The sequence below is a fragment of the Protopterus annectens genome, chromosome 9.part0 (genome assembly GCF_019279795.1).
Source record: "Protopterus annectens isolate FY-2018-M chromosome 9.part0, PAN1.0, whole genome shotgun sequence".
Taxonomy (NCBI): Eukaryota; Metazoa; Chordata; order Ceratodontiformes; family Protopteridae; genus Protopterus; species Protopterus annectens.
The window spans coordinates 318,511,606-318,538,431 of NC_056743.1; the positions used below are offsets into that span (position 1 = coordinate 318,511,606).

Here is a 26,826-nt window from a genome sequence, read left to right on the forward strand (position 1 = left end):
CCTGTTGGTGAGCCAACTGGCTATCCATCTGGTGACATAGGGATTTATGCCCAGATTTGAGAATTTATTTATAATACCTGAGTAGGGAACTGTGTCAAATGACTTAGCCAAGTCAAGGTAGGTGGTATGTACTGTTTTACCATCATCCATGACCTTAGTAATTTTCTCAAAGAAATCCACGAGATTCAGTAGGCATGACATGCCCTTGACAAAGCTGAATTGGGTCAGGTCTAGTGTTTTGAGGTTTCCTATGTCATTATTTATCAGGTCCATGTTTTTTCTTTCCATGGCCTTACATATAAGACTAGTCAAGCTTATGGGTTTGTAATTTCCTGGGTCAATAGATGGTCCCCCATTTATGCAGAAGGATAACTGTTGCTGTCCTCTGCTCTACTGGGAGAAAGCCAGTCCCAAGGCTGTGGTTAAACAGAGAACCTAAGGGGCCTGAAATAATTTAAACTGTTTAAAAGGCAACTTGGTATAACATCAGGCCCCATCAAAGCTGGGTTTTTAGCTTTAGACACCGCAGTGGCAACCTGTTCTTTGGTGATAATTGGCAGTGGTGTGGTGGGGGGTATTTCTTGAGGGAGAACTGGGGGTGATGGGAAAGTGAAATCTGAACTGAATTTGTTGGCCAGCAGATTTGCTCCATCTTCCAGCTGAGTATAGACGATGCCATCTACAACTAATTCTGCACATTGTTGGGTGTTGACTTTAAGACTGTGGACATAACTGAAAAATGCCTTATGGTTATCCTTCGCTTTGGAGGCTATTTTTACCTCTAAGTCTGCCTTTGGAGACTTGACTTGTTCCCTGATTCACTTGTTTAGACTAATGAGGGATGTGTTGCTCTGTTGTGCACATTCCCTTTTACTTCTCGACAGGATTTTTGTTCTTTAATTGTACAGCCTATTAATACCAGGGGTCCACCAGGGTGGCTTGTTTTTGCAGTTTGACCTGGGTTTATTTTGGTCTGCTACTGCCATTCCTATGCATTTGTTTATATGGTTGTACAGGGCTATTATATACACATCTGCATAGGTTTTCTGTGTTTTCCAGATTTGGGGATTTTGGAAACTAGCTATGCTGTAACTTAATAATTTATTTTATAGAAGTTCTTGCGTTTGGAGTTAGGTGGGGTAACTAGTTTTACTTTTATTTCAAGGGAGACTGCTTTGTGATCTGATCTTACCAGTGAGGACAACATACCGAGGGGTGCAGCACTCTCCCATATTTGTGAGTACCAGATCCAGGATATTTGTTCTCTTAGTGGGAGTGCAAACTAGCTGCTCCAGAGCATTTAAATTTACAAAGGCAAGAGATCTTTGGGCCTATATGTTAGTGGTCATGCATGCTTTACAATTAATGGAGGGGTAGTTAAAAATCGCCCATAAGTACAGTACTGGGCTGGATGGTTGGTGATTCTAGTAACTTTAGGTATGATGTATGGGTTTCCTGGTTTATGGAGGGTGACCTGTAGCTAGCAAGAATATGGTAATGGATTTATTCCCATGGTTAGTTGGACATGGAATAGCTCAAGCATGTCATGTTGTCTGACCAGCTTTGAGGTGTGCTTATCCTTTATATAGATAGATACACCTCAGCATTTTGCTCTTTCATGTTCAGTGGGTGGTCAGAATGTATGAAAGGCATTACAGCATGCACTGCTGCAGTGCTTTATGTGGCTTTGAACCATGTTTCAGTAACTGCACAGACAACAGCATCCCCCAGAGTAAGGAGAGCTTCCAGGGAGTGTAGTTTCTTGTTGAGGATCCTAGCATTGAACAGTAACACCTTTAGCTTGTTCTGAGTAGCTTTTGTTATGTTGGAAGTTATGTCTATTTGGCAATGCCTAAAAAAAGGCACTATAGGGGTGGATAATGTTTTGGCCAGTATCAGAAAGCCTAGAGGTGACAGGTGAAGACCAGCCCTGGCAAAGCAGCATGATCTGTCAACTATGTCCTCCCAAGCTGATTGGTATCAGACCCCTCTGAAATGACAGCAGTAGCTAAGCCCATTGTTAAAGTTAATCATTTTCTCCTGGTACTGTGGCATCATCCTTGGAGATGATAGAATAATGCTCATTGCTAGGCTAATACCTGCCTGTGACACACATTCTGAGAGCTTAATCATGTCTCTTTTCACATAGCCTTAGGAGGTACATCTCAGGTCATTCACATCCATAATGACTATGACTGAATAATACTAGTACTTAGAGGTAAGTGACCTGAATGCTTGCATGACCTGGCAAATCCTGGCCCCTGACAGGCAACTAACTGTAACTTTCCCCTTATCCAGCCTGGTAAGAGGGACATCAGTGTGTCTCACTATGGCTTCTCCTATGACCAGAATATTGGGATGTGGAGTGTTTCACATTATGCGCTTTGTAGTTGACACACAATGAGATGTGGCTTTGTGTGTTGGGAATTGTCTTGTTTGTGTACATGTGGAGTTTCTGAGGACTGCGTCTGAGAGGCCTTTGAAGTTTGGGTAAGTTACATGTGAGCACCTCCGCATATGTGGGTCTATGCGTTTGATCCTTTGCAGGTGCAGTGAGTGATGTGTATGAGTCACTGACAGCTTCTGTTTGTTGCTTTTTATGTCTGTATGTGAGAGTCTAGCTTCCAGTGTCAATGTGTAACTATATCTCTTATACTATATCTGTCTGTTTGAGAATTAAGTGGTTGTCAGTGTAGGCAGTTGTTACATTGTCTCAAGATACCCATGTCCATCAAGCTGGATGCAAACACAGCATAAAAGTGCCCATCTATGGTTGCAGGTCCTAATGTGTACTTAAAAGGATAGGAGTGGAGGGTCTTTGTAACTGGATGAGGGAAGGCTGCATACTTAGTGTAATCTGCAGCTAACCTAACCAGCAATGCTGCCCAGTACCAGATCAAATGCTTTCTGAGCAGCAATAGTCCTGCATGCTATAATAATGTAACTAGCACAGTAAACCTTCACAGTATAAAGAAAATAAGGACTGTGTAACCTCACTTCCATTCTTTTTGCTTACTGTTTTACTATTTTTCCACGTTTCTCCTTGATTGATATGCCAGTAAAGTTAACATAACACAACATCCATTTTAAATTTGATCTAGTGCAAATGCTAATAAGCACAGACAATGACAGGTTGTGAGCTTTGTGTGTGATAAATAGAAATCGACATTACCTTAGCTTAGAGCACCAGTATCTGATGTCAACATTACCTTAGCTTAGAGCACCAGTATCTGATGCCACTCCCAGAGGTCCATTCAGAATTGCAGGGTGGGAACTGCTTATTTTCTTCTTCTGACTGTTTCTTCATTCTCCAACCCTCAGAGATTGCAGCTTCAGCTTTCTTCAGGGCTTCAGTTGCTTCTCCTTTCTCACTGTAGAATCTCCCTATTAGCTTCCCTTTAAATTTAAGAAAACAATACTGTTGCCATTTGTTATTTATATGCCTCAGTGCCCTTGCCCTCTCTAATTATCAAAGCATGGAGCTGCCTTACATACTACTTTAGTGTCTTCTGGTACATACTGAAAAATAGTGGTTTCTTGTTGATCACAGTACCCCACCCTAACCCTGCCAATAAGTGGATTTATTACCCAAAGAGTGATGCCTCATTGTCATTTATAAATGGCTTCTAGGCAGTCATAATACAAACTGAATTCTTTAAGAGTCTGTGGAGGTGGTCATTAAGCATCTTATCAGTGCTGCTGGAGAGAACTGCATCATTTTCACACTTGCTTGGTTATTTCATGGTATTTCCATTCATTCGTCCTCATCCTCTTTTCCCATTTTTGCACATGGGGTTGGGATGTCACTTCAACAGTGACAATTATCTAGAGCTAAGGTTTACACCACTGGGTGGCTAGCCACACACTCACATGACCACCTATGGCCAATTTAGAGTGTCCAGTCCACCTATTGCATGTCTTTGGAATGTAGCAGGAAACTGGAGCACTTCATGGTATTTGTTCTGACATTAATGTGACATCCTTGTTCTACTGTTCAAAAATGGAGCCTACTACCCCACTGTTTTTCTGAGAGTCTTTTACCCCATGCCTTCATCATCCATTGGGAGGAAAGTTGTCACAAAATACAAATAAAATCAGAAATGACAAAATGCAATAGTCTGACATGCAATTTTTTTTCCAAAAAAGGCTTAGGTGTGAAAGTGGTAGGTACGTTTGCACTAAGATGCAATGGCTTTGGGATCTGTAATATATAACAGAGGAAATGGGAAAGCCCTGAGGAATGGCTTCTTGAGTTTTTTTCCACTTTTCAAGCAACTGTATACTGAACAGACACATTTTGTGCAATTTAGACACAACCATTATTATCACGCATACACACCTTCCCTGCAACTCTGTTCCATAACTTGAGTCAGATTAATGGCCATATTAGCTTTACTGGTCTTCACTATACAGTTGTCTACTACCATATTTATCATTTATGAGACTGAAATCCATGGCTTCAAGCAAAAATGTACAATAAACTTCTTTAGAGAATCATACCTCTCAAATGTCCAGATTTTTGCCTCAAATTTTTGGTGTGTTTCTCATAAAATTTTTGGATTTTGGGCAAATCATTGAGGACTGAAATCAGAAAATAATGATAAACATTTCAATTTCAGACTTCATATCCTTCAGAAAATTCATGCTAATGCAAAACGTGTTACTACATCAATTTCCTAAGTTTATAATGGCAATATTTAAAAATTGTCCCTATTTTTGGGCCTTTGTCATGCCATTACTTATGCCTTTATCTGGATTTCTTGCACTGAGAGGTTGAGAGGTATGTAGAGAATGGGTAACCTGTACATCTTCACCCTGACTGGAGAACAAACATTCACCAGCAGGGTGTTAATTTACTGGTAATGACCTGTAAAAAAAAAAAACAAGTCAGCTGCTTCATGACTGCATAGTAAGTTACCATGAAGCTTGGACAAAAAAATGCTGTTTAGCAAGTGTAAAATTAAAAAATAAGCAAATAAAGGGAAAAGAAACGTGTGTATTTGTGTGTGTTTATATATACGCGTGTGTGTGTGTGTGTGTGTGTGTGTATATATATATATATATATATATATATATATATATATATATATATATATATGAGAGACGGAAAGACAGAGAAAGAGTCAACGAGAGAGACAGAGACAGAAAATATCAATACCAACATCTTTAGATGGCAAATTATCAACCAGAGGAGAAGTTGTGGATAGCAATTAATAAAGAGCTGAAGGATTTTGTCTGGGAGGGAAAGAGGGCAAGAGTCAAGTGGGATAACCTAATTCTTTCAGTAGAACAAGGCGTCTGGAATTACCCAATTTGAGGGGTATTTCAGAGCTACACAGTTAAGGCTCCTATAACAGCACAAGCAGAAACCTATAATTCAAAATTGAAAGGGAGGTTGACAAAAGGGGGGGGGGGGCTCAAGAAACAAGGAGAGACTGGGAGTTTGGATGCAGATCCTAAAGGAGAACAGTAATAATAATACAGAATATTATTTTCATAAAGTAGCAGAAAGTATTCTAAGAAATAAACCAACACAGGAATAGAGAAAGGAGATTCTGGTGATAGTGATGACTGCAATTAGGGATACAGACATTAGGCAAGAAGGAGCTGGAGTTTATTGGATAAAACTGGCAAAAGAACCAAGGTATCATGAGCAAATAATTAGAGAGAGAAAGGTAACAGAATGGGAAGAGAACAAGAATTTATTTGGATTGCAGACTAGAGCTTGCCTTCTCTATCAAGGATTGATGTCAGAGTATAGGCGAAGAAAAATAAATAGGGGGATCCTCAGTAAAAGACCAGCACTGGTAGAGTTTTTAGTAGAATCTAGCACAGAAGCTGCTGTTAAAAAATGAATAAATAGTACACATTATAAAATATTGCATGATAGATATAAGAATCAATCAGAGGAAGTTAGAAAGGATTGGAAAGAGAGACTGGAAAAGCAATTCACAAAGAAACAATGGGGGAATATATCTATGTCTCCTAAATATGCAACAAGGTATAGAAGATTTGGGATCTTTGCTTGGAAGTGTTCACATAGGTATTTTTAAACCCCAAGTAGACTCCAAAGAATTTTTCCCCAGGAAGATATCAAACACTGGAGGTGTGATGGGGAAGTAAGATGAAATTGGGAACATATTTTCTGGGAGTGTAATGAGTTGGCAGACTTTAAAAATTCCCTACAGAGTACTTTATCAGAAATACCAGGTGAACAAATTGGTATGACTAAGGAAATTATTTTTTGAGCTATGATACAGAATTGGAATTGCCTATACATAGTAAGGTCTTGCAGAGTCTAATTATAGTGGCTGCCAAAAAAGCAATCATTAGAAAATGGAAATCAGAATCTAAACCAACTTTACTAAAAGTAGTGCATATAGTAAGAGAAATAAAACAAATGGAAATGGGATCTTTAAAAGAGTAGGAGCAAATTACATAGAAAAAAAATGAATTCCATAAGTAATATAAGTATGAAAAAGTACTTTTTGGCATTATTAACTGACCTTAATCCTCAGTGATTTACCACCAAATCAAACATCATAAGAAGGGCAGAGCAGAACTATGCCACAAAATCAAGGTCAGGTAAGAGGCATGGGGGGGGGGGGCTTTAGTGCTTTACATTGTATGTTTTATTTTTCATTTGTTCACAGTAGGACATCTGAGGAGTAATGCACTCAGCAAAGTGGCTGTAACTGCTGATTGTGTGTCTGTATATATATATATATATATATATATATATATATATATATATACATACACACACACACACACACACACACACACACACAGAGCTATATATGTGTGTTTGCGTTTGGCTCTCTCTCCCTCTCTGAATGTGTGTCTGCTGACTTTAAATACTTACATAACTTATGCTGGTTCATAGATTAGTACTAAGCTAACTGCCCTTGTGAGCCATTTTAAGCCTAGCAAATTATCCCTTGTGAGACTCAAACCCTACACCTTGTGTTTGTAAGACAAACACCTTAACCATTAGGCCACCCTCCCAACTTTGGATGTAAAATAAAATACTTCCTCCAGCAACAATTACATATTCTATAGCTAGTTTCAAACATTAAGCAGAGAGCTGCTTTTAAATAAAAAAATATATATATATATATATATATATATATATATATATATATATATACACACACATATATACATATGTATAATAAAAAATGCAAAATCATTTAACAGCCAGTTTTCTAACTGCAATAATGCCCCATAGGGTGAGCCTTACAGAGAATTAACACTCTTCCTGGCATGCCTCACAAGCACCCCTATGCATGCATTATTTCCCTGATAGTGCCCACCCTGTTGGGCATTTCTAATTGCATAAGACATATCTTAGCAAAACTTAGGTTTACTATGTTGGAGGTTTGATGGGGAAGAAAGAGATTATTGGGAACATATTTGCTGGAAGTGAAAAGAGTTGGCAGACTTTAATAATTCCCTGCAGACTACTCTATTAGAAATACTGGCCAAGCAAATTGGTATGACTAAGGAAATTATTTGAACTGTATACAGAATCAGAATTGCCTAGACATAGTAATGCCTCCCTGAGTCTAATTTTGGTGACTGCCAAAAAACAATTACTAGAAAATGGAAATGAAAATATAAACCAACAGTACTAGAAGCAGTGAATTTAGTAACACAGATAAAACAACTGGAAATGGGATCTTTAGAAAAGGGTAGGAACAAATTACATAGCAAAAAATGGGAATTGTGGGAACAAAATATGCAGAGGAGGAATGAGGTATAAAAGAAAACAGGATTTGAATGACCAATGTAATATTGACAAACAGTGACTGGACAGATTATAAGTAATGTGTAATGTTTGCAGCTACGATTATATCAATATAGTTACTTTTCACTTATGCAAATGTATGATTGCCTATGTTATGAGTGATAATTTAATAAAGATGTTTCTTGTTTCACTAAAAAACTGAGGTTTACTGGTACATTGCATGTATGATGCTATAATGATATAGAGTTATGTCTTACATGTTCTAAAAGTAGCCTTTTACTGAAGATATATAAAATATGCTGATGCTGTTTGCAGATGCTAGTTGTATAGTTTGCAATTTAAGCAAAGTGGATAATGGTTTATTAAGGTTTGTATTACATATAACTTGCATACTACTTGAATATGGATGCTGCCTGTATTACCAGCGGACTGATTACATGGCTAAGATAAAAATGAAACATTAAATACCCCCAAGTCTGTGCCTGATAGTAGGTGGAAGCAGTCTGTTATGCCCAATACAAAGTCCAAAAAAACACCTACTTGTACCTTCTTACTGAACAGCATTTTTGAAACAAGAACAAGATACATTGGCTCAGCTTGTGCATCAAAAGAAACTGAATTTGAGTTGGAATCCCAGTAAGTATCATGTCTTTGGGAGGTACGTGAAAATGGAGAAGTTAAGACCATTAAAGATGCAAAAATAAATGCAGCCAATGAGTAGGTGCACAGAACTGTGGAAACCTGGAAAACTACTGAATACACACAACAGCTGCAAGGAGAAGAAACTGAGTTTGTATTCAAGGTGCATAAAGAGAATGCTGCTGCTGTTACACAAAGGACAGAAAACAGTGGTGATTTGTCCCCACAGGAATAGTCACAGAAGATACAAAACTAGAATACTGCTGCTTTTGAAATTCTAACTAAAAATGGTGATTTGTTCCAGAAGGAACTAGCAAGCAAGCTCCAAGACCAAATTGTTGCCATTATTGAAGTGAAACCCGAAAGCTGTGTTGATAATCTCCAAAAATAGAAAAAAAACTACCATTATACAAATTTAAGGGGACTGCAAAAGATGAAATGAGGGTGAACAATACAGACTGCACTAACTTTATTTTTGGTACTTTTTTTTTACCTTCACAGCCTGTCAATCATCAACATTTTCCTGGCCACTTGACCCATTCATTACACATAATTAGAGCAGGGGTTGACCTTAAGGAGCCATCATTTAGACAAACATTAAGGGCTGTTTGAGCATTATTTTTCTTTTTTGTTCCAAGCCCCCCCCCCCCCCCAATGCACCCAGCAAAGGACCAGGGAGGGAATGTGCAAAGGACAGGCTGTGGAGATATTCCTTCACTTCTACTAGGAGATTTCTCCAAACAGCTCTGCCTTTCCCCAAGAAGCATGACCACTGTTTCCCTGGCCTTCAATAGGGAACTTGCACTGCTTCATGTGCCCCTGTGAGAGGTGCTGCTAATTAAATCCTGATCACCTGGGTTGCAGTCAAGGCAGTATCCTTATGTGCCACAGGGCCATGCTACAGACTGCAATAATTTGAGTAATAGAAGGAATACTTTCTCAAGGCACAGAGATGCAGGAAGATATTATCCCGAAGTATATGAACAGTATGAGTCTGTTTTTGTCTCGGCACAGGGAAGGTGACCAGCACCAGATGAGGAGAGCCAGGAAGTGCAATGTGCAGCACTGATGCTTGTAAGATCAATGTTCTGCCTGAAACATGCAGCCTAGCACTGTACAAGGTCAACTGATACATGTCTTATAAGGAAATTATAAGAGAATTCTTATAAGAGAATTACAGAAAGCTGTGATTTTTTTATAAACTTTGGTGATGCTATACCAAGCCTATATTTTAGCTTTCTTGCTGCTGTTATCCCCTCAACATCTATGTGCTGCTTCAGAACTGTAGGGAGGGAATCTAGCTCCCTGGGTAGCCCAGCCATTTAGTGCCTTCACATTGTCCATAAGTGATCCCACAGGTAATCACTTAATGCCAGCTTCTATGCTCTCTGATGTTTTTAATTAAGTTTAAGAGTTTACATGTTGTCATTAAGCAGTTGCAAAGAAAGAGTGTAAACTGTCATTTTTTCCATTCTGTTTTATTTAAATATTTAACTATCTTTAAAAAAACAGGACAGTCTTGACAGTTAGCTTGGAAGTTATCTGTTAAGATATCTTAGAGAATGGGTGACCCGTAGACTGACACCCTGATTGGAGAATAAGAAGTTATGTACCTACCATAACGTTCCATGTTAATTGTCTTCTTCTCGCCTTCTTGCTTGCTGGTTAAGTTCGGAGCCAACCCTCGGCTCTGACTCGGCCATTTTCTAAAGCTCGAGGCCTCCCTATTTCCCACAATGCCTGGCGCTAGATATCCCCAGATCTCGTTTGGAAGACCTAACACCAAAATAATACAAGAGGACAACTGTCCCAAAAGCAAGACTTCAGCTAGAGGGCTGAAGAAAAAGGTAGAGGACATAAAACGGTAAAGACTCGGCCAGTGACAAGACTCATAGGAAGCCTCTTCTCAGTCAATCTAGGCTAGGGGGATGGAGGGTGGGACACAAGAAAGAAGACGAGAAGAAGAAGACAACTAACATGGAACGTTATGGTAGGTACATAACTTCTTAATGTTAAGTTGTCTCTCTCGCCTTCATTCTTGCTGGTTGGGACAGCATCCCTAGCACCTTAGTCCTGGGTGGCTCATCAGAACAGACTCTTGAGCACAGTGGAACCAAAATCAGCTCTACTCCTAGAGGCCACATCCAATTTATAATGTGAAATGAAGGTATGAGGGGTGGCCCATGTGGCCACTGCAGAAATGGCTTCCATTGGTAGTCTTGCTTGAAAGGCTACCAACGTAGTTAAAGCCCTAGTAGAGTGGCCTTTAGGTTTAGCAGGGAGTTCTTTATGCCTCAACTGATAAATAAGGGTAATAAGAGAGGGCAACCACCTGGATAAGGTTACTTTAGACACTGGTTGACCCTGCTTACCCTCTGCATAGGACAGGAAGAGTTAGTCTGATTTCCTTATTTGCTCAGTCCTATGCAAATAGAAACGTAATTGCCTATGAATGTCCAACTGGTGTAATTTGTGTTCAGCTTTGTTGGAATAATTTGGAAAAAAGACTGGCAGATCGATGGATTGATTCAAATTGTTCTCGGAGGGGACCTTAGGAAGGAACGAAGGATTAGTCCTGAGTGAAACTCTATCCTTATGGAAAACTAGATAAGGAGGACGAACACAAAGGGCTTGAAGTTCAGAAACTCTCCTTGCTGAAGTAATGGCCACCAAAAAGAGGGTTTTCCAAGTAAGCAATTTCAAGGAACAGGAAGCTGCTGGTTCAAAGGGAGGAAGTATCAAGGAAGCTAGGATCAAATTTAAGTCCCACGGAGGCGGAGGATCTTTCACTGGAGGCCTGAGCAAGATTGTTCCTTTCAGAAAGGCTTTGCAAAGCTTATGGGACATGATGCTGGTTTCTGACAGACCCGTATGGAAATTAGAGATTGCCGCTAATTGAACTCTAATGGTGGCCAATGAGGAGCCCGCTTGAAAATGTTCTGCTAAGAAGTCCAGAACGTTATGGACAGGGGCCGTGAAGGGATCTATATTTCTAGCTTCTGCCCAGAAAGAGAAACGTTTCCACTTACTAGCATAAGTTTTCCTGGTTGTAGGTTTGTGCGAGGAAAGGATAATCTCATGCACTGAATTGGAAATACTGGGAAGCCTGGCTAAGGTTGGAAGTGGAGCAACTAAGCAGTTAGGTTGAGAGACTGAAGAGACTGATGCAGCCTGCCCGACTGATGGATCAGGAGGTCTGGAACTGGGTCCAGATTCCAAGGCTTCTCTAGAAGGTGACGATGCAGGAATGGGAACCAGATTTGTTGAGGCCAGTAGGGGGCAATGAGGATCATCCTGCAACCCAGCACGGTAGCTTTCTGAATTAGTTTAGAAATTAGCGGAAAGGGTGGGAATGCATACAGAAGTCCCTGGGGCCAATTGTGAACTAGAACGTCTCTGGGGGAGTGTCCGGGAAGAGGGAAGAGAGTGAAGAAATTGTCGCACTTGCTGTTGAGAGGAGTTGCGAAAAGGTCGCAGCAAGGCTGACCCCATTTGCGGAAGATTCTGTCTGCTACTGTCCGGTTGAGAGACCACTCGTGAGGCATGAAAATAGCTCTGCTTAGCCTGTCCGCTATGACGTTGGACTTCCCAGGGATGTGCGTTGCCGTCAGAAACCGTTGAGAGGAGATCGTCCACTGCCATAGTCTGAGTGCTTCTCGACATAAGGGATATGACTTGGTTCCGCCCTGCTTGTTGATTTACCACACTACAGACATATTGTCTGTCTGAATTGTGATCCCAGTGGGTAGAGAGTTATGAAGTGCTTGCAACGCTAAAAGCACCACCCTCATCTCCAAGACGTTTATGTGCAAGTGGTACTCGTGGGGTTGCCAGGTGATCTGGACAGTCCTGCCCTGAAAATGCCCCCCACCCGATCAGGGAGGCATCTGTGGTCACCGTGGCAACTGGAGGAGGAAGGACAAATGGTCTGCCCTGGGGTACTGATGGAGAGACCGTCCACAAAGCCAAGTGGTCTTTGCATGACTGTGTGATTATTATCTTGTGAGACAAAGGAAGTTGTTGAAAGGACCATTGGGTGAAAAGCATCCACTGGAGAATCCTCATGTAAAAACAAGCCAGGGGAACTAATATGATCACTGCTGCCATGAGACCTAAGGTTTTTAGGACGAATCTGGCCTGAATCTTTCTGCATCCTAATAAAACCTGTACGTGTCGGCGAATGTCTGCCACTCTGTCTACTGGAAGCCTTGCAGACAGATCTTTCATATTTAATCTTGCACCTATAAATGTTAAGGACTGACAAGGCGACAATGCAGACTTTTCGAAATTTATTGAGATACCTAGGTTGGAGCATGTTTGGATGGTATAATCCCTGGCTCTTAGCAATTGATGTCTGGTGGTAGCAGTAAGGAGCCAGTCATCTAGATATGGAAACACCTGGAATCCTTGCCGTCTCAGGTGAGCAGTAACCACTGCCATGCATTTGGTGAACACCCTGGGGGGTGTGGTGAGACCAAAGGGCAGGGCTCTGAACTGGTAATGACTGGCTCCCAGCCGGAAGTGGAGAAACCTTCTGGAATGCCTGTCCATTTTGATGTGGTAGTATGCATCCTGAAGACCTATGGAGCACATCCAATTGTCCTGACCCAAAAAGGGTAGAATGGACTGAAGCGTGACCATCCGGAACTTCGTTCTTTGAACAGACTTGTTTAGTCTGCTGAGATCCAAAATGGGTCTCCAGTCCCCTGTCTTCTTTGGTACCAAAAAGAACTTTGAGTAAATTCTGGATCCTTGCTGGTCTGCTGGGAATTGTTGGATGGCCCTTTTTTTAGCAGTCTTGAAATTTCTTGTACTGCTTGTTCCCTTAGACTGGGTGGAACATCTGGGATGGGGTTGTTTGATTTTAAGGGAGTGTGGACAAACGGGATTTTGTAATCTCCGGATATGATAGACTGTACCCATCTGTCTCGAGTGATGAGATGCCAGGCTTTTGGGTACATAGACAACCTTCCCCCGACTGCCTCCGAAGGCGGACAGCCGGGCAGCCCCTCAGGGGTGCTGGAAGGGCTTGTCACAGAAAGATTCTCTGCTGCCCTGATTCTGCGAACCCCCTCTGCCCCGTGGGCGGCATCTATTGTTGTTTCCTCCTCTGCCTCTGGAGGGCAATTTGCCACGTATGTCAGGCATGGCTCCCTGGGGTTTCCGGAACCACATCTTCCCACTCTTCTGACCCTTAGGGTATGGTCTAGAGGGAGTGGAAAAACGGACTCCAACGGCATTGAGAGTCTTGCCTTCCTGCTCATACCTGGTAAGTGTATCTTTCACCTGAGGTCCAAACAGAGCCAAACCATCAAAAGGGGTGTTGGTGAAAGATGCCTTGAAGGGATCAGTGAAGTTACATAACCGCATCCAGGCATGCCTTCTCAAAGCCACGCCTGTGTCTGCAGCTGTACTCGCCCCATCTGCTGCATACGAAATGAGCCGCATGGAGGAGTTAACGATGGAATTAAGAGTCATCAGCTGGGAGTTTATCTTGTCTTGAGGCCCCACAGCTGATGGATCTTGCAGGGTAGCTCCTTGATGAGATCCCTCTGAAGATGGGTGAAGTGGCACAAATAATTCAGCGACTGCATGGAGAAGGTCGCTGAGGAAAACATCCGCTTCCCGTATCTATCCATTGCCCAAGATTCTTTATTAGGGGGATGGACAGGTACAGAAGTGTCAGCCAACTCCTTTTTCATGGCAGCTGCTACCACCATGGCATCAACGGGGATACCCTTTGTCAGAAACTGTTTATCTTGGGGGGCCATGATAAATTTAGTGGGCCTGCGAGGGGTTGGTTCCAGTGTGTCCGGAGCTGACCACGCCTTCCAAGCCACCACTTCCATTAATGGATCATAAGGCGGAGACACCCAGGAGGTGGAGGGGTGAGAACCAAACGCATCCAAGTATACCGACTCATCCTCAGAAGGGTTAAGGGCAGACCAGTTCCCCCTCTGCTTAAGGATCTCAAGAATGTCTGAGAAAGAGACATCTTCAGAGGGGGATCTTGGGGACCCTTCCGAATCCTCCAAGTCAGTATCTGACGTGACCGACTCTGGGGAGTCAACATGTTTCCTCTTATATTTCCTCTTTCGAGGGGGCTCCTCTGAAATCTCAGGGGAGGCCTCGGAAGAGGAAGATACACCCAGTGGAGTGACCTGGAGCATTTGATCCCCTCGCTTGGGGTCTGGAGGAGGGGCAGAGACCGAAGCAGGCACCCTGGGGGGAGGAGCTGAAGGGGCTAATCGAGGTGCAGACTCAGAAGTCAGCATGCTCCTCATGACCTCGAAGGTGCCCCTGTCCGGCACAGAAGAAGGTCCCCACTCCGAGGAGACAGGAATCCTCTCCGGCACCGAAAGGGACGGCTCCGAGGCCGATGTAGGAGCCGAGCTTACCTGCGCCAAAGCTCCGAGAGGGAGAACGGGGTCGGACAAGAGTCCGATGCCACTCGCCCCCTCAGAGCTGACGAGGGAGTCTCGGCACCCAGATCCCTCCAAGGACGGAACCATTGAAGAAATTGGAGATGACGAAGGAGTCAAAAGGGGAAGCATCGGCACCGACGTTTCCAGGATCCGAGCCCCAACAAGCTCCAGCTCCGAACTGATAGGAGGAGTCTGAGGAGGAACTACTTCAGAAAAGGGAGCAGCCACAGCCTGATGAGGAGGGCTAGTTAACATTTTAGCCAGGGCCTGCGTTTTGAGGAGTCTACTAACCACTCTCTCCAAGTCATGATCGGACAGCCTCGAGGACCGAGAAGAGTGGGACCTATGGCTCCGTTCAGATTGTAGCAAAGGTGATCCTGGAGCTGAGCGAATTGACTCCAGGGATGGCGATCTGGATCACTTACGGCTCCCTGACGGCTCCGACACCAAGGTTGGAGCCAAGAGAGATTTTGATACTTCAGTCCCGGCCGGAACCAAAATTGAAGCAGACGCTCCACCTGGCGATGGCTCCGTACTGGCAGCTGACGGCTTGGTGGGCTTAGGGATTTCAGCTGGCTGAGACTTTGCCGGAGACCCCTTGGGTTTTAGTAAACCCCTCAGGATTAACTTGTAACTACGCTCCTGCAGGACTCTCGGACTAAAGGCATGACATACTGAGCAAGAGTCCTGCAGGTGTAGGGAACCCAAACAATAAACACAAGAAGTGTGACCATCTGTCAGAAACATTTTCAGACAGCACGAGTCACACTTCTTGAACCTTGATACCTTGGTATCCTTTGACATGTTATAAATAAAAGGAATACCGATGGATAACATTTTTGACTAGTGCAAAAAAAAAAAACACACACACACACTAGTCCCACACTTCACACAAAAAATTTTAGGTAACTATACTAACAAAAACTAAGAGTCTATAATCTTAGACTACAAAGGCTAAACACTGCTTCCTACTGAAAAAACAATATAAAAGGGAAGGGGATAGCCTCTAACTTAAACGGCCTACTTAGGGAGATGTGGGGGGGGACTCTCTAAGTAAAAACGAGTTTCCTAAGGGTCAGAAAACACAGGGAAACTAAGACTAGTCTACAGTACTACTCTGAATTAACAAAAGCTTTGAAAAATATACACTAACAGTTTAACTACTAAAAATACAAAAGATTAATACGACCTGAGCCAGTGAAGTGCAACCTCGTAGCTGAAGTGGCAAACGAGATCTGGGGGTCTAGTGCCAGGCATTGTGGGATATAGGGAGGCCTTGAGCCAGTAAGTAGCTCTTGAGCTTTAGAAAATGGCCGAGTCAGACCCGAGGGTCAGCTCCGAACCCAACCAGCAAGAATGAAGGCGAGAGAGACAACTTAACATCAAATGTTCTCCAGCAGGGTGTTAATCTACAGGTAATGCCTGCTGAAAAATGAGTCCGCTGCTTCACGTCAGCATAGCAAGCTGCCCTGGAGCTCAGACTGAAAGTAACCTAATAGCTGCCATTATTTTATGCTTGCTAAGCAGCACGTTTGCTGTTTAGCAAGTGTTAAATAAGAAAAAAAAAAGAAAATTACAAAAAAAATATGTATGCATTTACATCTGTGTGTGAGTTTATGCGCGCATGAGAGTGAGATCGATCAAGACTTTATTTTACACTTGCTAAGCAGCACTTTTGCTGTTTAGCGAGTATAAAAAATAAAACAGAAAAAAAGTGTGTGTTTGTGTGTGTGTGTTTGAGTATATGGGTGCTTGCATGCATTAAAGTGGAATTGTGTGTGTGTGTGTGTGTGTGTGTGTGTGTGTGTGTGTGTGTGTGTGTATGTGTGTGAATGAGAGAGAGAGTGACAGCAATCAAGCTCTGGCAGCAGAAGTTAGGAGGTGTGTGTATCTCTTGACCTCTTAGCTCAAGATATCTGGATAAAGCCTAAAATAAAGGGGGAACAAAAAAGCTCAAAATAAGAACATATTTTAAATATTGCTGTAATAAAAATCAGAAAGTTGCTTGAATAGTAGGATTTCTGTTAGCGTGCATTTTCTGAACCGCATGTGTGTGAGTATGAGTGAGAAAGAGATCAATCGACCACTGGGAGTAGCAGTAAAGAGGTTTGCATACCTCTTGACCACTTAGCTCAAGAAATCTGGATAAATTCTAAAGCAAAGGGGGAACAACGGCTCAAAAATAGGAAACAATTTAAATATTGCTCATATAAAATTACAAAGTTGCCTAAATAACAGGATTTGTGTTAGCAGGAATTTTCTGAAGGAAATAAAGTCTGAAACTCAAATATGTGTCATTATTTAGTGACTTCAATCTCCAATGACTGATAACTAACTACACATTTTAGATGTCAGGGACCAAAAAATAAAGTAAATATCTTGATATTTTTGGCAAATGTTTTATTTTGCATGTAAAATGCTTCCTCCATCACCATTTACATGTACTACAACAAGTTTGAAATATTAGGAGGAGGAGGAGGAACTATTTTACATCAAAATACATACAATAATTAATACAGTAATAAAAAACAAATAAGTAAGTAAAACACAACAATTTTACAGACAGCCCATTCCCTAAGCAAGCAATAATGCCCTCCAGGGTATGTGTTACTGTGTAAATAATGCCTTTCCAGGGGTGTACAGGCCCTTTAACACCATTGGGCGGGCATTATTTATACACATTAACACATACCCTGTTGGGCATTATTGCTTGCTTGGAGAATGAACAACCTGTACATCTTCATCCTGGTTGGAAAGTGAACATTCTCCATCAGGGTGTTAAGGTACAAGTGACGCCCAGTAAAAAAACAAGTCTGCAGCTTCAAAGCAGCATATTACGTTGCCATGAAGTTTGGACAGAAAAAAGCAAACAGCTGTCATTTTTATGCTTGTTAAACAGTGCTGCAGCATTGAGCCTCACAACACTTCTGTGCAGGAGTTATTTCTCCAGTAACACACACCTTGTCAAGCATTGCTGCTTGCATCACAATCTCTAAAACAACAGCTTATTAGCTGTCAACCATTTATTTTTTAGTATTTGATGCCTCCTTCAAATTAGTACCCATGGAAGAATCCCATTCACCACTCCCTTGATACAGCACTGTGTTGTTCAACCCAAGTCTGAGTGGGATGGAGTATGTGACAAAGTGTCTGAAAGATGGAAAGTGGGTGACTGGCCACTTTAAGAGCTCCTAAAGGAACACAGTGAAGTTTGTTTTAGGCAAATAAGAATTACAACAAGTATGCCATTTGTCAGAGAGAAAGGGAACTGTTGAGGCCAGACAACAGTGCAACAGTACACTCTGAATAGTGAAAAAAGTAGCTTTCATGCTGAGTCTGGATAAACAGTGGTCCAAAAAGCTAAAGTACACATTTCTGGAAAAGCTTAGAAGAAACAGAAGACAGGCAAGTCTGCATCTTGTGTCCTGGCAAGTGGTAACCAAGAAAGCACTGTCAGAGGAACACAACTGTCTGGAAAGCATTGTTTCAAAACAAGCTGAAAGAGAGAGAGAGAGAAAAGGAAGCAGAAGCTGGTATCATGACTCACTGCTGAGCATATAAACAGCAAAGTTACTTGGCTTATATGTTTCAGAACTAGTCATCTTTACGAGCAGGACAGAACCTGCATGTAAACTTTTATGTTCCGTGGGAAAATAAAAATATAAGACTGCTTTATGGTCAAGGGCCATGTGGAGCCAAATTTTGAGATGGCAGTTTTCTAGTAAACGGTTTAAGTTCTAAAAGCTGAAGTCTCTGTATCTTCATTTACTTGCCTTAAAAATGCACATTAAAGTTAGTTCTATAAGCACAGCTTTAGTCTACTATAAGACAATACAGTTAAAGCTATCACAGCGTATATATTCCACATACAAGTTTTAATGGAGAAGTTACTTAAACATTTTCTGCATTTTCTTGCTGTCTTTAACTAATTCCACCTAAAACGCCGATTTTTAGCATTTCTCTGATTTTAAAAAGCTTGTTTCTGCTACATATTGTACTTATTTGCTGCCTGCACTTGAACAAAGTCATTTTTTGTGTTTAAATAATCTGTTTAACTGTTCTAGGCCACACACTAAAGTGCGATAGCCATTTCTGTGCATTTAGATAAAGTGTTTTTTTTTAATTGTATCTGCTTTATTTTCTGAAAAAAAAAACAGAAAAAAACAAACAAACAAAAAAAAAATATATATATACTTGTTTCCCACCTTTCTGAACTAGTATAGTCCAGTTTTCAGATTATTGCTGAATTCAGGGCTGTGTTACAAGTTTCTGTGTTGCCCATACCTAACTTGAACAGAAGGAAGTTTCTCTGTTCACCTGTGAGAGAGGGGAGCTTTGAGCAGCCTATCTGTCCCTGGAGGAGTGGTTTCAGCCCAGACATTAGTAGTTTATTGGCCATTTTAGGCTAATTTCTATCTCTTTCATTTCCCTGCTAGGGTTAAACTATCCCCAGCTCCATGAGTCTACTCTTCAATTTTTTCCCTTGGAACTAGACAAACTTTCAACTAAAGCACTCAAACCATTCATTTCACAGCCCAGCAGTTGCTCAAAACTCATAGCAAGCACTAATTAACCCTAGCACTAGATGCCCCTATACTGTCCAGAAGGACAAGGCTCTCTCTTCGTCCCTACCAGCCAATCAGTAAAACAGCTGACTTTACCTATTCAGGCATGTCCAAAGGGCAGTTTCAGGTGTACTCTCCAGTCCAACTGGTGAATCTGGGCATTTTGAAGCAATGTTACAACTGCCTCATGTACACAGACAACCCTCCCCTCCTACCACCAAACACTAATATATGCGAGAGATGCAATTACACAGCCAAACTGGAGGACTGGAGGCAAAGCTCTCTCAACCCAAGACTGGCACTGACAGTCAAGAGGAGAAGGGAAGTACTTGCAACACACCACCAGTCTCACATAGACCTACTAAACCAACACCGGCAAATAACACACATATATACACAAAAGCGTACTCAGAGGCTCTAAATAAAAATCTGCAAAAGCAACAGAGAGCTCCAAAACAGACACCCAAGCAACCTCCACACCCCATCACAAACCATGAAACACATACTTCACATAATCAGTATGCCACGCAATCACAGTCCTTAAGGCAAAATAACATACCCAACACACTAGTAATAGGTGACTCTATAGTCAGGCACACTGATGTCCCACTAACCAGGCTGGACAAGGAGAAGGTTACAGTTAGCTGCCTGTCGAGCGCCAGGATCCACCACATAACACAAGCACTCAGGTCGCTCCAGAATAAGTACAAATACGACTCTGTCATTGTCCACGTTGGTGTGAATGACTTGAGACATACCTCCCTGGACTACATGAAAAGAGACATGAAAGAGCTCTCTGATCACGTAGCCCAGGCTGGTATGACCCCAACCCTGAGTAGCATCCTGCCCTCACCAAGAATGATGCCACAGTATAAAGAAAAAATGATCAATTTCAACAATTGGCTAAGTTTCGGGTGTCATTCAAAGGGGATCAAGTATCTGTCCATTTGGGATGACATGCTCTACAAGCCACGTTGCTTCACAAGAGATGGCTTGCACCTGTCATCCTTAAGCTTTTGAATACTGGCCAAGGTTTTTGCCGCCCCCATAGTGTCTTTTGTAGGTAAGGCTTAAAAGACAAACCCACCACTGTAAATAGCACAAGTAACAAAAACTGAGGGTAATGCTACTCAAAGCCAGAAGTCTAAACCTCAAAATGCATGCATTCGAGGCACTCCTCAGTATGGAAAACATAGATATCTGTGCAGTAACAGAAACCTGGTTTAAGGCTCCAGAGAGCACCCCAGCACTACTAGGCTACAACTCATACCATACTTTTCGGACACAGAACCCAGACCGAAACACAAAAGGCGGGGGTGTATCCATATTCATCAAAGATACCCACACCTCCAGGTTAGTGGCATAGCACGATGCCTCAGAGATCATCCATGTGCAACTAACAATGGGCAAAACTGCAATTCAAATTGTAGCTTGTTACAGATCACCCACCATGACCCAGGACCCCCATTCCGCATTTCTGGAGACAATGGAAAATATGAAGGTCCTACCAAATGCTCTAATATTGGGTGATTTTAATTACCCAAACATTAACTGGGAGAACTGCTCAAGTACTAACTCCCTTGCCCAATGCTTCCTAGAATTTATAAACTCGAATGCCCCGGATCGACTGGTCAACACCCCCACCAGAGGTGACAACATATTGGACCTGGTCATCACCAACATGGGGGACCAGTGTTCCACACCGGAGGTCAACCCCTCGCTGGTTAGATCAGACCATAGACTAATCACTCTGGAGATCCACATTCCACCCCCACCCCCAATCAAGGAAACCACCGTGAAAAACTTTTCAAAAGCAAACTTCACATTACTTAAGACTGAGGTGGAAAGGTTCACAGCCCCCATGCTATAGGACAACGCTGTCCAAGCTGCTGAATCCCTTACAAAGGCACTCTATGAGCACCTGCAAGAATGCATGGATCTTGCTGTCCCAAGAAAAACCAAGACTCACTCCTCCAAGAAAAGGAAACCAGTCTGGTGGACCCCTGCCATAAACAAGCTATACGATAGAAGGAGGAAACTAGTACAGAAAAGAGTAAAATCACAAGAAGGAAAGACATCCCTGATCAGTATCAGCAAGAAACTACGATCCCTCATAAAAATCATCCAAGGCTAGCTTCGAAAGAAAAATTGCCAAGGACTCCAAAGATAACCACAAAGCGTTCTTTAGCTATGTCAAGAACCTAAGTAGAAACTCTCAGATCTGCTCTGAGTTAGTGTAGAATGGCACAAAATACATTGAACCGACTGATACTGCCAACATTCTGGCAGACAGGTTTAGTGCAAACTTCACCCCCTAAAGGGCCCATAATCATACCAGAAGAATGTGGAGCCCCAGCAATCACTGATACACAGGTTAAAAAAGCCCTATCCAAAGCCAAGAACACAGCTTCAATGGGACCGGATGGTGTTCCAGGCTGTGTCTTACACGAGCTCCAAAATGAAGTAACCCCTCACCTAAACACACTGTTCAAACTCAGCCTCTCTACAGGCTACATACCCATAGAGTGGCGCACAGCAACAGTTATCCCGCTCCACAAAGGTGGAGCCACAACAGACCCCAGGAACTATTGCCCTATAAGCCTGACTAGCCTGATCTGCAAGGCTATGGAGTGCATCATCATGGAACTCATTAACAGAGACATTGGGAACCTGCAAACATTGGACCCTACCACATACGTGGTAGTCCCTTAAATACAGAAAATGTAATAAGGGATCTGGGACCCAAGTAGATAGTAATCTCGTCTTTGATCATCATATTGCCAAGGTGGTTAGAAAATCCTTCTATGTGGCCCACCAAATCACAAAAGGGTTCACATCTAGAACAAAAGAGGTTACTGTGCCCTTCTACTCGTCACTCATCAGACTCATCATAGAGTACAACGCCCCATTTAGAATGTACCTTACAAGACACCTGCAACAGCTGGAAAGACCAAAGAAGTACCTCACCAAGAGGATTACTGGCTTCAAACAGATGCCCTATGCAACCCAAGTGAAGAAACTCCAGTTGTATCGGTTGCATACCGCTTACTCAGAGGTGATATCTGCCTGACACACAAGGCCATGTCCAACCCAGAATTGATGGACATGCTCCACCTAAAAAAAAAAAACAAATCCCTGAGAGCCACATGCTCTAGGGATCTAAACCTCACCACAACGATAAATAGGACGTGCTGGAGGGATAGATTTCTGTCCCAGAGACTCCCCATGCTTTGGAACAGGATTCCAATCTACATTAGACAGAGCACCTCACTAACACTCTTCAAGAAAAACCTTGACGAGTGGATGGGAAACAGAAAATTTACCCCATGGATCACTGCAGTGGCTCTGCTGGACAGAGGCATAGGGAACTAATGGCTCTGCTGGACAGAGGCACAGGGAACTAATGTAAGGGGGCGGCAAAAGCCAACACATTCTGGCTAGGCTTATAGATGCCCTCAGGCAGATAGCCTAGTACTTGCCTATGAACCTAACACTGGCATGCAATCATGTCTATGCCTTACATGATGCTTTTAACTCTGAGATAGTTAATAAGAGATGGAAAAAGTGTGCATAAAAAAGTGTGCATAAAAAAGTGAACAGGTAAAGAGATGTGATATACATTCTGTGTGGAAAGAAGAGGTAGCTATGTATGAAAGGGTACTTTTGTTGACTGCAGTTTTGTATCCATCCAGAAGAACCCAACAGAAGTAAGGAGCTGATTGTATTATCAGACCACCAGATAATTATTGGTGAGATTTCATTAAAGAGATGTGAAAGATTGGGATAGAAGTGTACTATAAGCTAATGTGAGCTTGTTTCAAGAGGAGAGAGCATATTGCATTTGAAACATTCCTACAAGAGAAATTAGCTGTCTGCAAGTCTTGTAAATTAAACTTCTGTATGGTGGAAATATTTTAAAGCAGTTTAAGGAGATTTTTGAAGAATATGATATATCTGAGATAATTAATAAGAAATGGAAAGAGTGTGCATAAAAAGTGAACTGGTAAAGAGATGTGACGATGTGTCTATGTGGAAAGAAGAGGTAGCTATGTATGAAAGGGTACTTTTGTTGACCACATTTTTGTATCCATCCAGAAGAACCCAACAAAAGTAAGGAGCTGATTCTATTATCAGACCAACAGATAATTATCGGTGAGAGTATATAATGAAGGAATATGAAAATTTTTTAGAATGGTGATGCAAATCATACTCTGATTAGAAGAGAAAAAGAAATGGATTTTGGTGGATAAGAAAGACTGGAGATACTTATGACTGTAAATAAAAGAATATTTAGAAGAAACACAAAAGCTTGAAAATGTTAAGTCAGTGAAGAGAAGGGTTGATGGGAAATCAGAAGGTTTCCCCTTCTGAGTACAGCATGCTTATTGTGGAAACAAAAAAAGAGGCTAAGGTTAAGAGAAACAGTTTAGTGTTATTTCACAGAAATAGTAAATGTGGCTATAGAATATTTGAAAGAATTATTAGGATGGGCAGTAGATAACAATAGTGATAGGGTAGGATGATGTAGTAAAGATTTAGAGATAAAATTACTGCAGGAAAAATTAAAAAAAAATGATAAAAGAAGCAGGGTAATTTAAAAAAGTAGATGCTGAGAAGGTTTCAGGAATAGATGGTCTGCCCTGTGAAATATCCAAGATGTTATGAAAACTTATGAAGATAAAGTTTGTTGAAATGTAATTTTATGTGCTAACATGTAACAATTCTAATTTTAAAATGACTTTTTGTGTAGCAGCCCTGTGGCACAGATATGTACAGCTCTGACTCTAGATGACATGTCTTCAGCTAGCAGCATGGATATTCTAGGGACCGAGCAGGGGAGTATGGGAGGGCAGCTGACATCAGCTACCCCATCTCGGGAGAAGGGGACAGACAGGCTGTCTACATTGGCAACACCTACAGGAGTGTAGGTGCATCACTTGCAGCAAGGCGCTTAGCATGCCCATGCTGCACAGTGCTGAGCCTTCTACCAGCCAGGAAGTTGTACATGTGTGGCAGAGTGCATGTACCTCCTGAAGAGCAGCTGTAGTAGGGGCATGCAAGCTGCTCAGGGATTGTGCGATAGGACAGTCCACAGAATCTGCAGTCTGGCCCACTCCTTGAGACCTCTCATTCGCACTAGGAAATGAATGGACTGGAAAGCTCTTGCCCTGACAGAGGACTGAATGGGTAATTTAAGTCCTGAAAGAAGAGCTACTGGGTCGATCCTGCAGACTCAACAAATGAATTTTTGTTTTTCTTAAAAATGGGACATATATACTTATGAAATTGGAGACCTACTTCTCTTTTTAATTGGCCAAAAAATCACAAATATTGTGTACAGCCTCATAAATGAGACTTACACAATATGTCTCTACTCAATCTGTAAAATAATGGGATTAATAAAATATAATCATGCTGCTTTAATACAGCACCCATACCTGGCAACTGAACTATGATGTGCTCTAGTGAATTGCACTAAAGAATGTAATCAACCAGTACAGTTATATCCTAAGCCTGAGGTATACAGTTGTACTATACAGAGTAGTTGGGCAATTTGTTTATTGCCAGTCAGTCTTATGCAAGCCCTCTCCTCACTGTCTCACTTTACATCTGTTTGCCAGATATATAGTTTCTTATCTTTAGGATGACAGATAAGATGTTGCCCTCAATGTTGAAGAATTGGAGGCACAGAAGCAGACCCCCCCCCCAAAAAAAAATGTTGAGGTATGTGGGTTTTCCTCATACAATATTATGGATCTTTACCATCTGTACTGTATATTACTAAGTTTGTGATTGGATGGACTGGGGTTTGAGGTCAGTGGGTAGGACATCATTACGTGTGCTAGTATCCATATGGAGCTATTTCTACTGTATTCACCAGATGTGTGTAAGCTTTTATCTATTACTTTGCTCTTAAAGGTTATCACCACATTTGGACTTACAAGAGTCATTCCTAGTGATATCTGCTGTTATGATGCATTCACTCTGCAGACTAGATCTTGTAAGATCATTTTGCCCCCTCCCCAGATGCCAGTCATGGTACTGTTACCCCATTTGATTTGTCAAGCTATGGTAATAGGTTTTGCCATGAAGCAGGAAGCAGTCAGGACTTGGGTGCTATTATCAAGAGCTAGAGATACATCAACATCTGTGAGCTACAGCAAAGATAAAGGGATACGTACATGGAGTGGATGAGTTTGCAATGGAAAAGCCATTTTGGATTATGTAAGGGAGTGTTTGTTTATTTAGTAACATGAATTGTCTGCATGTTTTACTATGGTAACTTCATAGCAATGTGCCATTAATGCAAACCTAACATCAAACTTACACAGACCATAAATGCATGAGTATGACTGAATAGATTCAAAATCACATTAAAAAAGCATGGATTTTTTTACATACACAGTTGTTAACTTGCGATATTTCACTTTTTCTACATCAGGACTTTTGAGTGTGTGTTCTGTAATACAAGTGTCTGGGTTTGTATTCCTAAATATATTTAGGCTATGTTGCTCACTTATGACTTACTGGCATTGCTCTTTCACATTTCTAATTGCAGACCTCTTCAATTTATTATATGTTACTTTGCACATTTGTTTTTCTCAGTGACCAGCTGTTCAAATTATTGCATGTTTTGCTTTGTTCGTTAAGCCAATTCTTGGCTGAAAAGCTTTCTATGACCAACCCAGTTATGTATTTATCAAATAGTTAGTAAGTAAATGAATAAATAAGTATGCCTGGTGTGACATGTATGTTGCAGCAACAGGCCACAACTGCTTCTGCAGTCTTACCTGCATGTACACTTGCACATTTTGCCACAGCAGCTGTTCACGGTGAACATAACACTGCCATACCTTTGTATAATTCTGTTCCACTGTTGCTTGCTGGTATGGTTCATAGGGAAGGCAATATACTGAAAGGTAGCCCAGTTCTGCTGTTAGGTAGATGGCAATTCATGAAAGGTCAGCCATGTTTTGCCATGACACTGGACTAGGAGTTATTTGCATAATATGTGGATTAGTGCATTGTTGCTGTGGTGGTCCCCAGTGTCCGACGATCCTTTGGTCACTCAGTGAGATGGTCATGATATTAGGTTGTCATGCTATGTTGATATGGCTAGGATGCATTTCATTCCAATACATGGTCCAAGTATAAGAATGTATTTCTTCACTAAAATGTGCATTGTACTCTGATTTAACACTAACACTGTTGCTCAGTACTTTTCTGCTGAGCATTATATATTAGTTTAGGGACATTTGGGCTGCTGTTTATTACTTTACATCTGGCAGACAATGGCTCTTCTCATACAATGGTTTGGCTGTTGAACACAGCATGCATTACTGTTCAGATGTCTAAAAATCACATAAAATGTTGCTAACTGAAATTTGCATATCTACTGCACACCTGGACCCCTCCAGTTAAGCTGTAGTGTTAATTGCTACTCCAG

General features: G+C 41.7%; 1 protein-coding gene across 2 annotated transcripts in view; it reads right to left on the minus strand.

Moving 5' to 3' along the window:
- The window catches only part of LOC122811213 (neuferricin), a 110,320-nt gene that overhangs the window by 24,834 nt on the left and 58,660 nt on the right, over positions 1–26,826 (minus strand). For both annotated transcript variants that reach the window (XM_044082902.1, XM_044082901.1), the window contains one exon: positions 3,210–3,396. In XM_044082902.1, the coding sequence (XP_043938837.1) occupies positions 3,210–3,396 (187 nt within the window). The remainder of the gene's footprint in view (positions 1–3,209; positions 3,397–26,826) is intronic.